This window comes from Fukomys damarensis, unplaced genomic scaffold (assembly GCF_012274545.1).
Source record: "Fukomys damarensis isolate Sample0158 unplaced genomic scaffold, DMR_v1.0_HiC HiC_scaffold_38, whole genome shotgun sequence".
Lineage (NCBI taxonomy): Eukaryota > Metazoa > Chordata > Mammalia > Rodentia > Bathyergidae > Fukomys > Fukomys damarensis.
The window spans coordinates 26,189,001-26,203,654 of NW_022900950.1; the positions used below are offsets into that span (position 1 = coordinate 26,189,001).

Genomic DNA, 14,654 nt, shown 5'->3' on the forward strand with positions numbered 1-14,654 from the left:
TTTTGGTTTTTTAATCATAAGAGGATGTTGAGTTTTGTCAGATGCTTTTTCTCTGTCAATTTAGGTGATTATGTGGTTCCCCCCTTCATTCTGCTACTATGGTGTGTTGTTTGAACTGATTTTGTATGCTGAATTATCCCCATACCCCAGAAACATTGTTTGAATTGTTCAAGAGTATTTTGTTGATGATTTTGTACCACTATTCATATGAGATTTTGGCCTGCAGTTTTCTTTTTATGTAGTGTCTTTGTTTGGCCTAGGTATCATGATAATGCTGGCCTTGTAAAATAAGTTTTACAGTGCTCCCTCCTCTTCAATTTTTGGAAGAGTTTTAGAAAGATTAGTATGAAGTCTAGGTATTTGGTAGAATTTACTAGTGAAGCTGTCTAGTCCTGAGATTTTCTTTGTTAGTAGGTTGTTGATTTGCTCTTTTTACTAGTTACACATGTAGTCAGTTTTTGTTCTTCCATCAGCAGTCTTGTTAGGTCATATGTTTCTAGGAATTCTACTCTTTTTATCTAGGCAACCAACCAACTTTGTTTTCTTAGTTCTGACTCATAATCCTTTGTATTTCTGTAAAATCAGTTGTAATATCTATTTATTTATAGATTGGGTTTTGTTATGTTGCCCAGGCTGGTGATTTTTTTTCTTTTGAGATAAGGTCTTGCTATGTATTCCAGGCTGGCCTTGAACTCAGTATGTAGCCCATGCTGACCCTGAATCCACAGTGAGCCTCTTGCTTCAGCCTTTCAAGTGCTGGGATTACAGGCTCGTGCCCATGCTGGCTCTGGAGCTTCCCACTGTGCCACAGTCCTTGACATCTGTTTGTACATTGTATTTTGATTTTCTAATTTAGTCCCCTGGTGGTAACTGTGTTTCCAAATTTGTGGAGAGAATTTCCATTTTGTTTCTATCCCCAGAACGTGTTATGCTTCCCAACCACATTAGAAGTCATTAGTTTGACATTTGCTGTCTGTGCTCAAGGGAGAGCTTAAACAAGAGCTGTCTCTTTCCTGCCCAGTCCTTTAACAGAAAAACCAAAATATCAGAAGCTGAGCACACATGGGGATATTACTTGTTCCTCTTCCATTTTTATTCACTTAGGTCAGTATTTTTCTTTGAGTCACCATTAAGTGTCAGTTCTTTTGATGGATGATGGGATATAGTGTTAAAATTAAGTCCTTGTTCTTTATTAGCTTAGAGCCGAGGGAAGGAGGAAACCAATACAAATTTCAGTACATATGAGGTCTGAAGGAGGTATAGACAGAAAGATACTACAGGGCAGCAGGGGGCATGCTCAAGTGAGTTTCAAGGAAACCAAAGGGAAAACCAAAACTTCCCAGGTGAAGGAAGTGGCACCTGCGAGCTGAACGACATCTTCCACAGGAGTGCTAGCAAGGGCAAGTTCTTGGAGAGCAGGATGAGGCCAAATGGAAGGACAGTGGAATTCAGCGCTGCTGTGGTGTCAGGTGCATGTGGGCAAGTGTGGAGGCCAGAAGACAGATCAGGAAGTGTAGTAATTAACGGTGTCAACTTCAATAAGGAATGCCCAAGTAGATTGGATCAGCATAGTTCTGGGTGTGAGTGACATCCACGAATAGGCTTGTAGCCTGAATGGCATACAATGAAGAAGGAAGGCTCATTTCTGTTGTTTAGAGGAGCTCCAGTTTTCACTTTCACCTAGGACCGTGTCTGTTGTCTTCTGGTGCAGGCCGTTCAGCTTCCATCACAGACCCTGTGGTCTCCCGATAGAGACTGGAACGGAACACTACAGTGGACTCCAGGCCTTCGACTGGATCCCTTGGATCTCCAGTGCATAGACAGCCTTTCTGCACTCTTCCACAGCTGACTCCGTGGGTGGCCATTTAAGTCAATCTTGTAAATTCTTGTATAGTTGTATATCTTGCATTAAACATGTTTCTCTAGTAAGCACTGACTGATCCACGTATATAAATGGGATTTCATTTTGTTGGTGATTTTAGGGTCATAGAATTGTTAGCAGTGGAGTGACACAATCAAATTTACATTTCAGAAAAGTGAATTTGGTGTGAAAGATGAAATAAGCTAACACAGTAACACTTAAGAGCTATTGAGGGTTTATTTCATATCTCAGTCCTTGCCCAAACTCATAGTACTGTACCACAATCATTCCCACTTCATAGATGAGGGATGGGCAGAGAGCTCAAGTACTTTGCCAAATGTTATATAGTTATGGAGTGGTGGACTCGAGATCCGAACCCAAGTTAACACCAGAGTTTGGATGCTTAGTCACAGGGACTTCCTGGGGGCTGCATGCAGCGAGCAAGTTAGCATTCTCATGAGATAAGCTCAGAAATGAATGATCAGCATCAGAATTAAGTTAGTGGTGGGCTGGAAGGGGGAGGACATGTTTGGGAATTTTGAGGAAACAAATGGACAGAACTTGATTGCTGGTGGGGAAATAAGGGAGTGAGCACCTGGAACAACTAACTGGTTCCTATTTTAATCTGTGTGTAGAAACACTCACTGAGCAAAAGCAAGACATGAGGGAATGAGACCATCAGATCAGTTTTGGAGGTGCTGAGTGAACCAGCCCAAGAGAGCCATCCAGAAACCAGTTATGCCTAGAGCTGAGAGCCAAGAACAGCAGTGAGGTGACTGGATCCATGGGTTATAAGGAAGAAGAGTAAAGTCAGGGCTCCCTCTCCCTTTCTCCCTTTAAAAACAGGTAAGCACAAGAAATATGAGCAAATCACCAAAATATCAGAGACCTCATGATCACTTACTCAATGAAGTAATAATAAATAAATACATGTCTAAAGATCATTTCTAGTTTTAGATGTCCAACTGCTGTCAAGGCCAGTGCCTCCACTCTTCTTTGAGGGGGCATTGGCAAAGCTAATTTGTTATTTGATAAAATAATTATCCATTTCTCTTTTAAGTGGGATCAGGCAGTTTTGCAATAATCACACGATGAAAAAATAAATTATTCACTTGCAGAATTTGTTGTTGTAGATGCAGAACATTTCCTTTGGGCTTAGAAAAATTGAAAATTGTTTTCTTTTGAGACAGGGCCTCACTATGTAGGCACAGCCTGGTCTCCAGCTCTCTACAGTCTGCCTGCCTCAGCCTCTTGAGTGTTGCAATTACAGGCTGGCTGAAAATTCTTTCAATCCGTTAAACAATCTTGTTTCAAGAAAGTCTCCAGTTCTCTGGCATTACAGTTAATTTGTAATTAATTATACACCCTTACAATGCTTTTGCATTAGTTTTCAGCCTTCACCTTCAGAGTATTGGTCCTAGGACAGCAGGGGCTGTCCTGTGATTTGTAATTCATCACTATACACTCAGTACCTAGCAGGGTTTTGGTTTTTCTTTTCTGTGCTAGAGCTCAAATCCCAGGACATGAATATGTTAGGCAAGTGCTATACCACCAAGTAACACCACTAGTTCCTGGCTGGAGGTTGAACCCAGGATCTTAGCACTGCTATATCCCAGCCCTTAAAAAAATTTTTTAGGCTGAGTCTTTTTTTTTTTTTTTTTAATTTTTTTGGCTGAGTTTTTTTTTTTTTTTTTTTTGGGTACTGGGGATCGAACTTGGGACCATGTAATTGTGAGGCAGGCAGCAGAACCACTGAGCTAAATCCCTGGTCCCGAGGCTGAATCTTGTTAAACCACAAAGTTGCCCAGGCTAGGTTCAAACTTGCAATCTTCCTGCCTTGCAAGCTTCCCAGAGTGCTGGGGTTACAGGCATGCACTACCACGCCCGGCCATTCCTTCCTATTATGTTCCGCTTCATTCCAACCTTTTCCAGTTCCTTTTGCTAGATGCTTAAAATAAGCGGGAATTCAGCTAGACTGGCATAAAAAGATGACCAACGCTCTATTCTTAATTTTAGTAGAAAAAACTTGATATGTGGACAGCACCTTACTTTCTGGAATGTCATCAAGAGGACAGGGGAGCACTGGTGGTTAAGGCCAGGGGTAGGAGAGTTTGAGACTGTGGTATAGTTTCATGTCTGTAGGGCCTCATACTTACGGCTCATTGTAGGAAGCAAGAGTCAGTGCCAGGGAGAAGGCCAAGGAGTGGAGGCTGAGGACACAGGAGCCCTGCTGACTTCTGACTTTATACCCCCAATCTTTATCCTTTGGACATCTGGGGAGAGAGTATTTTTGTGGCTAACAGGATTCACATGCATACATTTTGGTCTTGTTTTTTTCCTTGGTTGGGTTTCACTAGAAGGACAAAAACAAATGAGTTATGGGCCAGGGATTTAGCTCAGTGGTTCTGTCGCCTGCCTCATAAGTGTAAGGACCCAAGTTTGATCCCAGGTACCAAAAAAAAAAGTTATTTCATTATTTCTAAAACAGCAAGTTAAAGAAAACTTGTGTAGCCAGGCATAGTGGCACACACCTATGATCCCAGCACTCAGGAGGCTGAGTCAGGAGGACTGCCGTGAGTTTGGGGTCACCCAAGGCTATATAGTGACAAGACCAGCTTATACTACATAGTGAGACCTCACCTCAAAAAACCATGAAAAAAAGAAAATTTGTTTTTTAATCAACAAAATACTTTTATAATATTGGGCAAAAAGTTTTGCCACTTGTCAATCTCAAATATTAAACAATAAGAGAGAACTTTCCAACTTAGAAGATTAACATGTTTCATGGCCTTGTTATCCTTTAGCAACTGTAAGGGAGGGTTCTCGTCTCATTAATCAATTTTCTTTCTTTTTTTTTTTGGTACCGCAGGTTGAACTCCGGTCCTTGCATTTGCAAGGCAGGCCACTGAACCGCTGAGCTAAATCCCCGGCCCCTCATTAATCAATTTTCATAGTAAGCTCATGGATTATTTTATCCAACCTTCTATAATCTTGTTTTTTGTTTTGCAGTATTGGAGACTGAACCCAGGGCCATGTGCACGCTAGGTAAGTTCTCTACCACTGATGTATGTCCCGAGCCTTTTTAAGATTTTGACACAGGATATTGGTAAGCTATCCAGGCCTGTCTCAAACTTGTGATCCTCCTTGTCTCAGCCTCTTGAGCTGCCAGGATCACAGGTGTGTACCATGTGCCTGACTAAATGGCATCTCAGTTCATGGACTCAATTCTCTCCATGATTCTGGCCACAAAACTGAACTGGACAAGAACTAAATAAAATTTCCTCATAAGGGCAACACTGAACCTAACCAATGAATTTGATCTGGTTCTTGACCAACTCAGTTTGTGATCAGAATTGCGGAGAGTCAAGTTTGTGAACTGAAGTACCACTGTACATTAGTTTGATGCTCCACCTGTACCAGCTCTGGCCAGGGAAGCCCCTTCTGGCTGGCTTTGTCTGCTTGATTCCCCAAGATTCCATGAGCTCTTTCTGAGTTTTAAGAACAAGATGTTTCACGCTCATCTTGGACTTTTGCTGCCAGAACCTTGGAATCATCTAGTTCTCTGTAGAGTGGCACTGATTTTTACATTTCTTTGAGAAGCACTTTTTAAATACTTTTTATTCACCATTATTTTTTAAATAGCAAAACATTTAAGGAATACATAACACTCATCATTGGGAATTTGCACCTGTACATGGTACATCCCACCCTTTTCCCCCATTACCCTCTCCATTCTGTACATGGTGTTGTACACTGTATTGAAATATAGCACAAATAAATTGACTTTCACTTTGATGACACAGTCATCCCATTTAGTAGTCAAATAAAAAAAATGGAAAACTGGTGAGGAATTTTCATCTTCAGGTTCCTTGATTCCATAAATGATAGTATTGTTTCACATTTCACAAAATCTTTCCAGCATTTTACTCCAACTTGGCCACCTCACTTCAGAAAATGTTGTTCCCATAATCAGCATCCTTTTTTTTTTAAATTTCAAAACATTTATTGTTGACTCATTAGTGAGACTACAGAACAAGATTCCTGATTAAGCACGGAAAATAAATATGTAACGCTTCACGAATTTGCGTGTCATCCTTGTGCAGGGGCCATGCTAATCTTCTCTGTGCCATCTCAATTTTAGTACATATGCTGTCAAAGTGAGCACGGCATCCTTACTCTTAAGGAACTCATGGAATTGGTGATTTGATCCCTAGGACCTCATGAAATCCACAGCTTTGATGATGATTTGCATGACATCTTTTCGTTTTTTTGAGACAGGGTCTCCCTACATAGTTCTGGCTAGTCTTGAATTCACTATTTGAACTCATGGGATTCTTCTGCCTCAGTCTCCTGAGTACTGGAATTATAGGTGTGCACCGTCACACCTAACTCCTACCATCCATTTTTAAAGTTTGAATTTCCTTGATGTATGATGCAGCACTATTTTATTAAATGTGACTTGCCAGCAACAATTGCATCATCTCTTATTAATTTCTAAGTACCTTTTTTTGATACAAGGTTAGACTCTGTAGTTCAGGCTGGCCTTGAATTCATTATGTAGACCAGGCTAGCCTCAAACTTGCAGTGATCCTCCTGCCTCTGCCTCCTGAGTGCTGGGATTACAGGCATGCACCACCACATCCAGTTTAAATTCCTCTTCTTTACCAATCATCAGAACACCACTATGGCTACACCAGATTCGGTAACAAAGTTTGAAAAAAGTCACTGTTATATTTGCTTCCTACTATTGAAGAGATTTAGCTGTCTTTTTTTGGTTACCGGGATCAAACTTGGGACCTTGCACTTGTGAGGCAGGTGGCAGCACCACTGAGCTAGCTAAATCCCAGCCCTTAGCTGTATTTTAATGGCATCAAAGAAACCATTTCTTCAGTGATACTATATTCATAATCTATAATACTGCTAATTAAAAATAGCAAGTTTAACCATATCTGTCACATCAGCACTTTCATCTGTTGCCAAAGAATAAAGTTTGAAATTAGCAGCTTCACTCTTAAATCTTTTTCCCCATTTCAATTCATCTGGTTATAGTCTGGTGAGACAAGCTGATTTAGAAAAATTAAGCAGGGTGCCTTATTTCTCTCAATAAAAAAAAAAAGCACTCATCCATTTTTTCACTGAAGACTCTTCCATTTTAATTTTTTTGGGTTGTTTTCTTTTGAGATGATGATGAAGCCATTCTGTGATTCAAGCATGCTGAGAGGCTGAAGCAGGAGCATCACAAGTTCAAGACCAGCCGGGGCAACTTAGCAAGACCCTGGCGCTCCGAGTGTTCAAGTCCCAGTGCGCCCCGCTGACCCCAAGGTCTCTGGTGGCTCCGAGTCTCTGGGTGACTGAAGCATTGGCAGTCCGTTTACCGCCACCATGGAAACAAAGGCGGGGTGTACAGAGCTGGACATCCGTCATCACTCGTCACTCGCGGCACTTCCGGCCAGGGCACCTTCCTCTGGACCACGTCATGGAACCGAGCTAAGCTGCACACATCTGGGGGTTAGGCCGTGAGGGTACCAAAGTGACACGCCCAGACTGGGACCTGGGATTGGTCAACAGGGAGTGGGGCGGGGCCGACAGCGAAGTGGGCGGGACAGTGATTCTCCTGCCTCAGCCTCCTGGCTAGGATTACAGGGCAATGTCAACACACCTGGCTCCAGCTTCTATTTCTGAAGGAATCAATCTGTGGGCCTTGTTTGTGTGTTACGGAAAATTATGCAACCGCCACAAATCCTCACTGCAGTATCTGCATGTAGTCTCTCACCATTTTTAATGCCTTTTATAATACTGTATTTACTTTAATGCTCATTAATTTCTAGTGCTACTTTAAACATACATTTCCTACAACCCAATATGTTCCATGAGACCCTGATCTTGCAATCAAAATTCTCATAAGTACACTGGATTTTGTTTTGTTTTTGTGGTGCTCAACATCAAACCCCGGGTCTGTAGTCTGCCAGTCAAGTGCTTTAGGCTACATACATGTCCAGCCTTGTGCTGGTTTTTAAGAACATAAACCAATAAGATTGGGAAGTGAAGAAAATATTTACCATTTTAAAAAGATGTAGTTATGTGTAAATACCGAATAGTTTCCCTGGTGTGAATAATCTGCAATAAAACATACGATCCTAATAAGATTACTGTCATTTAGAAATGAGAAGAAAGGAGCTAAAGGTGTAGGGAAGGTGGGATGGGCAGGGGAAGGGTAATAAGGGAAAAGAAAAAAAATGTGAGAGAATGAAAAGATGAAAATAAAGTGTTTGTAGATGGGGAGGGGAGGAGGGGGTGAAGGGAGGGCAGGGGTAAGGGGAAAAAATGAGAATCAAGACTTGTTATGTAGAGGTACAAGACCCCAACAATGAATGTAACTGTAATGTATCTCTAAAATGTACCAATAAACTCAATTAAAGCTGAAAAAAAAAGATGTAGTTAAAAACACACAAGTAATGTAAAAAGCACATGAATACTTTTTGTATCTATGCAAACTTTATTTTGATTTCATTACTGACATTTACATATTAAGACTATACAGCTAACTGAAATAAAACACAAGATTTATTAGATGTAATACCAAGGAAGAAATCTGAAATTAGTTTTTCATTTCATTTTTTCTACTAGGAAAACCACAACTTCTGGAATTGATACTGGCCTGTGAGTCAGGTGCTTTTTTTACTTTTCCAAATTTTAGTATAGGTGCTGCCAAAGCAAGCACTAATTTTCCAGAAAGCAAATCATGCTCTTCTAAGGATTCAGCCAACAACAAGTTGCCTTACCAAAGCATAAAATGTTACTTAGAATTTAGGCCTTCTGAAAGAATCCAATGTGTGTTTTTGTAACATGGTATTGTAGTTCCTTTTCTTCTTTTTTTTTTTTTGGATACTAGGATAGAACTCAGGACCTTGTGCTTGTGAGGCTGGTGGTGGAACCACTGAGCTAAATCCCCGGCCCAGTAGTTCCTTTTCTTTCCACTAAATTTTTTAATGAAAACGTATCACGAAATCATTGAATCAGAAAGCAGGTACATAGCATTTTTATATTACAAAGGAAATCAATGAGGACTTCAGAAAAGTAGTTAATGGAAGCTATAGAAAAAACCTCTCAGATCCTGACATTTGGAACAACATAACTGCCATGTTATCTCTTTCTAAAAAAGGCCTTTCCCAGCTTTTTTCCAGACTTCTTTTACTCCTTTAATGCTTTCTTTTTTCACACATTTCCAGTATTCTTGTATACTCTGTTGTTGTGGTACCTGTGAATAAAAAGTAAAAATTAAGATTCATTTTCTTCATGGATAAAAATAATTACATATGTACATTATATTACAGTTCATTTCCTTTCCACATTCCTCCAAAGGAAAGCTGAAGGTAGATTATGGTGTAAAAGGTTTGCTAATGAAAATCATATTTGTTAGTTTCCCATAAGTTAAAGTTGCTGTAGGAATTCAACTTGCTTTCTAAATTGTCAGTTGAAGATCTCTGTCTTCAAGGACATGGACAGTACCCCGTCATTTCTTCTGACCTACCTGCCTGTATTCTCTTTGTATCCTTATTTTCCCAGTGCAAGATTTCTTTCATGAGAATGCTTCTAGCTGATTCAAATCTAAATAAAACTCTGACTTTGATGTGCCCCACAGATACAGACCAATATGTAAATTTGAGCAAATAAGAATAGCTAACATTTACTTTATGTATCTCAGCCACTATATACTTAATTCTCATAATTCTTTCTGGTAGATTTTATTAGGTTTTTTCACTAGACAGACGAAGAATCTGAGGCTCAAAAAGTTAAAAATCAAGTATCTTTGTAAGACTCAGCAGTTGATAAATAGTAGAGCTAGAGTTTGAATCTAGGGATATAACTACAAAGCCCAAAGTAAAATCCTAAGGTTTTAAAATAGTGATTTCATGTGTGTGTGAGTGTGTGTGTGTGTGTATGTGTGTGTATTTTTTTTTTTTTTTGGTACTGGGGATTGAACTCAGGACCTTGTGCTTGTGAGACAGGTGGTGGCACTGAGATAAATCCCTAGCCCAGATCTGTATTTTTAAAAAAAGCAAAATATTGCATCTCATTTTATGTAAAACATATTTCAGTATTTCAATGATTAATCTCTTTATAAACTTTTAAAATTTTTTAAGACTATTTCCTCAAGTTGTAGGTTTATCTATGCTTAATATTATTGTTAATAATATATACACATGCAGTTTTTAAAAAGCTCAAAATGTTACCCATAAACCTCGATGCATCCTGTTTTTTAACACCCCAAGAAACTCTTCATGGCTAAGGCATTCATCACCATCCAAATCAAAGATCTTGAAGACGGTGTCCAAAATATTGTTTGAAAGCTCTTGTCCTGTGGCTACCTTCACTGCTCTCTTAAACTCTGCTATAAAATAAAACAAACCATACCAACCAGGTGAAAAAGTCTGGGTGGAATTAATATAAATTTTCATTAGTTGAGAAGTAACAAATTCAAGTTTTTATTATTTGGGAAGTAAAACACAAAAATACTCATCACAAATGCATTCAAAGCATGAATTTGGTTCAGAAATATCACGAAAAGGAAAAAAAGGCATTAAAGTAACTGTTAGATATGTAAGCTGTTTTAATTAAAGCTTTAATTAGGCATTTCCTTTTCCTTTTTTGAAGATTAATAAAAGCAAATAGAGTGTTAAATAAGTTGTTGGTGTTACAAATTTAGAATAACTACACTGAATTCAAAGGCTATTTTATTGGTAAGTGGCTCTGTGGTTGGTACCATCCAAGTGAAGAATAGAGCAAAACAGCTTATTGAGGATAAAATTTAAATGATTTTTATATCTTACCTAGTCTGACAGGTCGATGAGCTAAGCTAAACATTTGCATGGCAATAGCAAAGTCTTCCAAGTGGGTCGTAAAATGGCAAAATGATTTGAACTCATCCAAACTAATGCTCTAATAAAAATAAAGAGGTTTTATTACAATTTTATAAATACATTAAGTAATCTTATGAATATAATGTAGTCTTATCATAAAGCATATGAACTTAGATCTAAGCAAGTCTATTAAAAAGTTCAAAATACAGACTAACAGAAATAAAAGGTTTTAGAGCTCAAGAGCAATCATGAGAGAAGAGTTGGCAGGGCCTCTGGATGGCTGTGGAGACTGGACACTATGTGTATGGGGTGTCGTGGAGTTGTACAGTGCAAACCCTGGGGTGGCCCTGAGCGATGGACTGAACAATGTCTCATACGGATTCACATCTTAAAGTCCTAATCCCCAGTGTGACTTTATCTGGAGATAGGACCTACATGGAGGTAATGAAGGTGAAATGAAGGCACACATTAGGGCCCTGATCTGAGACTAGTATCACAACAGGAAATGCTGTCAGAGCTTACTCAATGTCAGGCTCGCTCACTGTCCTGTGTGTGCACAAGGAAAGGCCATACAGGGTGCATGGAAAAGGTGCCCCATGCAAGCTGTAGAGGGGCCTTGCCAGAAGACGGCCTGCTGCACCCTGATTCTGGACGTCCAGCTTCTGTAACAATGAGCTATTGTTTGAGCTGCCCAGTGTGTGGTACACTGTTATGGCAGCCCAAGGAAAATAACATACTCTGTTTAATGGTCCACATTTACACAGCTTTATCAGTGGACACAGCACTGAGTAGGAGCACTGGGTTTTGGAGATGGACCTATGTTGAAATTTCAGTTTTGCTACTTACTGTCTATATGACATAAAGGGGTTATTTGACCAGGGTCTACTACACAGAATAATCAGGATTTGAACTTGGTTCAACTTACTTTAAAACCTATGTACTTAGAAACAAAAGCAAGGGCCATGGGTGTAGCTCAGTGGTAGAGTGCTTGCCTAGCATGTATAAAGCCGTTTCATTCCTAGTACTGCCAGACAAAATCCCCCAAAACAAAAGTTAAAAGACTAGCTTTTCCATTAAAACCTAAAATCAATATGAAAATTCTTAATTTGGAAGTAAATCTTTCCTTGCTTAAAAAAAGTATCCTCCTAGGAACCTTATGATCATGCAGTTTGTACATATGGGGTCCTATTCAGATTTTACTGCTTTTAGCTTTCATGAATTTATGGAATTTTTATTTAAAAAAATTTTTAATACAAATTTTTGGGGCTTATTAAGGATTGAACACTTGGCACTGAGCTACATCACCAGCCCTTTTTTATTTTGAGGCAGAGTTTCACTAAGAGCTTGTGATCTTTCTACCTCAGCCTCCCAGTGTGCCTGGGTTACAGGTGTGTGTCACCATGCCTGGCTGAAAATTTTAATTAAATATTTGAAGAAGTACTATGTGCATGTGATAAAAATTCAAAGAGAACAAAGGATAAAGAAAAACCTTCCTCTTTTGGTCCCCAGTTAATTTCCCAGAGGTAAAGCAATGATGCCCTTAGTATACTTCTAGAAATACTGTACTCATATAAAAGCTTGTGCACACACACACACACACACACACTCCACACTTTCTCTCATGATCTTACAGTGAGAACCCCTTTGCCACCCACCTCTACAGATGGCTTTTTTTAAAAATAACATATTCATCAGCACAGTTAACTGAGGAGCCGTTTCTCTGCATCAGACGTGAAAGCAGGCACTAGGTGTAACCTGTCTGATGTTTGCTCTGTTGACAGGTGAAGGTTGGTACGTTATCAGTGTTTGGATTTGTATGTCTTTGTGAATGAAGTTCAGTACTTTTCACACGCTTATTAGTCATCTGTGCTTTCTCTTCTTGCATCATCTTTATGTCCTTCCTCCAGATTTCTAATGGCTTTTAGGTGACCTCTTACTGCAGGGGGCGATTCTTCACGGCTGTCATGTTTCTATATGTCTCAACAGAGGACCCAACTGTCGTTTTACTCCTATCTTTCCAAGGATGACTGTGAAGTGGGCAGTTTTGAATATGCAGTGGCTTCCTTGAGAGCTCAGGACTCTGCTTCCTGCCCAGTATGGTGAATACTTTGCCTCCCTCTGCAGGACAGATCAGGAAGGCTCGCTTGCTGCCTGTTCTGAGAGACTCCAATTTGCTGAGATGAGGCCACTCTGCAGGGACGCTATGTGAGCTGCTGCACAGCAGCTTGTACCTGGGTCTCTCTCAGCATCACTGTTGTAGGACTTGGAAGGTGAGGGGGAGCTGAACCAAATGTAAAGCTTATGCAGCTGTTAAGATACGATAAAGTTTTTGTCTCTGATCCAGGAGTCTTAGGTTTTCTGCAAGCATCCACAAAACAGTGCGGGCCAACTTGCAAATGAGTAAATTCTCACATACCTTACAATTATTATCATATAGATTTTTAAGTCAATATCTGTTAAATAGGGAAACATCTAACTCTGTTCATAGTCTAGATTCCTATGGATTTTAAAAGATCCCATTATAAATTAAGGAGACTGCTCTATTACATATGAAACTAATATACCTTTTGTTAATTTTTTCTTTTGACTTTGATTATAATTTAGGGGGAGAATGAAGGCAGGCAACAAAATTATAATTCGTAAGTAGTAATTTACTCAATTTTCCTTGAAAGCTTCTGGATTTTGCTTAAAGAGGTATTTATTTATGTCTATATGTCCCATTCTAAGACAGTACAATGTTTCCAAGTTTTTTCTATACTTTCTTTTCTACACTTTTCATTTTTCTCTTTAAGATTTAATTTTTGCATTTGAAATTGGTTTTGGAGCAATGAATAAGAAACACATTTATGTTTATCTTCTCCCTCAGATGGCCGGTGAATTTTCCTATTGCCATTTGTTAATAATCCTTTAACCCAACTAACTTGAAATACTAGTGTTTAGTAACACATTTACTAAATTTCCAGAGTATTTGAATCTATTTTTGGACTTCATATTCCGGTCAATTCACTGTCAGAAACTACAGTTTGATAACTCACTTCAATATCTTGATATCCTCTTTATATAAACTTTTATTTATTTATTTTTTCATTGAGTTTATTGGTACCTTTTAGGTATACAGTACAGTTACATTCATCATTGGGATCTTGTACTTTTACATGACAGGTCTTGGTTCTCATTTTTCCCCTTGTCCCTGTCCTCCCTTCACCCAACTTTTAATGACTTGTCTGGTTCCCTTACAAGAATGCAACAGTATTTTTGTTGTGACCCACTGGAGTTTTCCTGTTTCTGATTCCTGTATGTATGTAAGACAACTCTTTGATGCCATGCATGTAGGTGGAGGTATATGATCAGTCTGACCTACAGCCAAATGTCCTGGGATATGTCCAGGCCCAAACACTTCACTGCTGGACTGTGACTCCTTCCTTCCTTTTCCTGCCACAGCCTCTGAAGATGGTGCTTCTTCCAAAGAACGGAGCTCCAAGATGGCAGAGCCTCAGAGAGTCTGGTCCCTGAGCAGCTATGTGGACAGGGCCTTCTACCACCCCACAAGAGAAATGTAGCAGTATTGGAAAAGAAACTTTTATTGTGTTAGCCATAGGGATTTTAGGGTTAACTTGTAAATGTGGCACACTTAGGTTGTTCTGACTACTATAATCATTACATTTATCAACCAGCTGAAGGAACAGCCATGTTTATACTACCACGACTGTCTACTAATAATAGGGAATTTGCTGTAATTAGATAAGCTTTATAAACATCCAGGTTGTAAAGGTTTCTTCATATATTTTTTTGTTCAGTTTATTTCTAATTTTATATATTTCTAATGCAATCACAAATATAAACTTTCATTATATTTTATCTCTCCTCTTACATTAGAAATAGTTTTTTAAAAAAAGTTGTATGAAAATACATGTCCCCTCTAAAATTTCTTT

General features: G+C 39.1%; 1 protein-coding gene, 1 long non-coding RNA gene and 1 other non-coding gene across 4 annotated transcripts in view; 1 reads left to right on the plus strand and 2 right to left on the minus strand.

The window, feature by feature from the left end:
- The first annotated feature begins 709 nt into the window (after positions 1-709).
- LOC104850503 lies at positions 710-7,952 on the plus strand. The gene is made up of 4 exons (XR_776983.2): positions 710-1,853; positions 2,497-2,707; positions 4,871-4,906; positions 7,043-7,952. It is a non-coding gene; the product is annotated as an uncharacterized LOC104850503 (long non-coding RNA).
- Positions 5,920-6,026, minus strand: LOC117284641. Its single transcript, XR_004515739.1, has one exon. It is a non-coding gene; the product is annotated as a U6 spliceosomal RNA (small nuclear RNA).
- An 837-nt stretch (positions 7,953-8,789) lies between the features above and the next one.
- Positions 8,790-14,654, minus strand: part of Micu2 (mitochondrial calcium uptake 2) — a 102,028-nt gene continuing 96,163 nt past the window's right edge. Inside the window, exons 10-12 of one of the 2 annotated variants that reach the window (XM_019205047.1) lie at positions 10,693-10,801; positions 10,096-10,250; positions 8,790-9,119 (exon numbers count right to left, since the gene is read on the minus strand). In XM_019205047.1, coding sequence (XP_019060592.1) covers positions 9,015-9,119; positions 10,096-10,250; positions 10,693-10,801 — 369 coding nt within the window. In that variant the 3' untranslated portion in view covers positions 8,790-9,014. Of the gene's footprint in view, positions 9,120-10,095; positions 10,254-10,692; positions 10,802-14,654 lie in introns of both variants that reach the window. The other variant, XM_010607485.2, reaches the window with a different exon arrangement.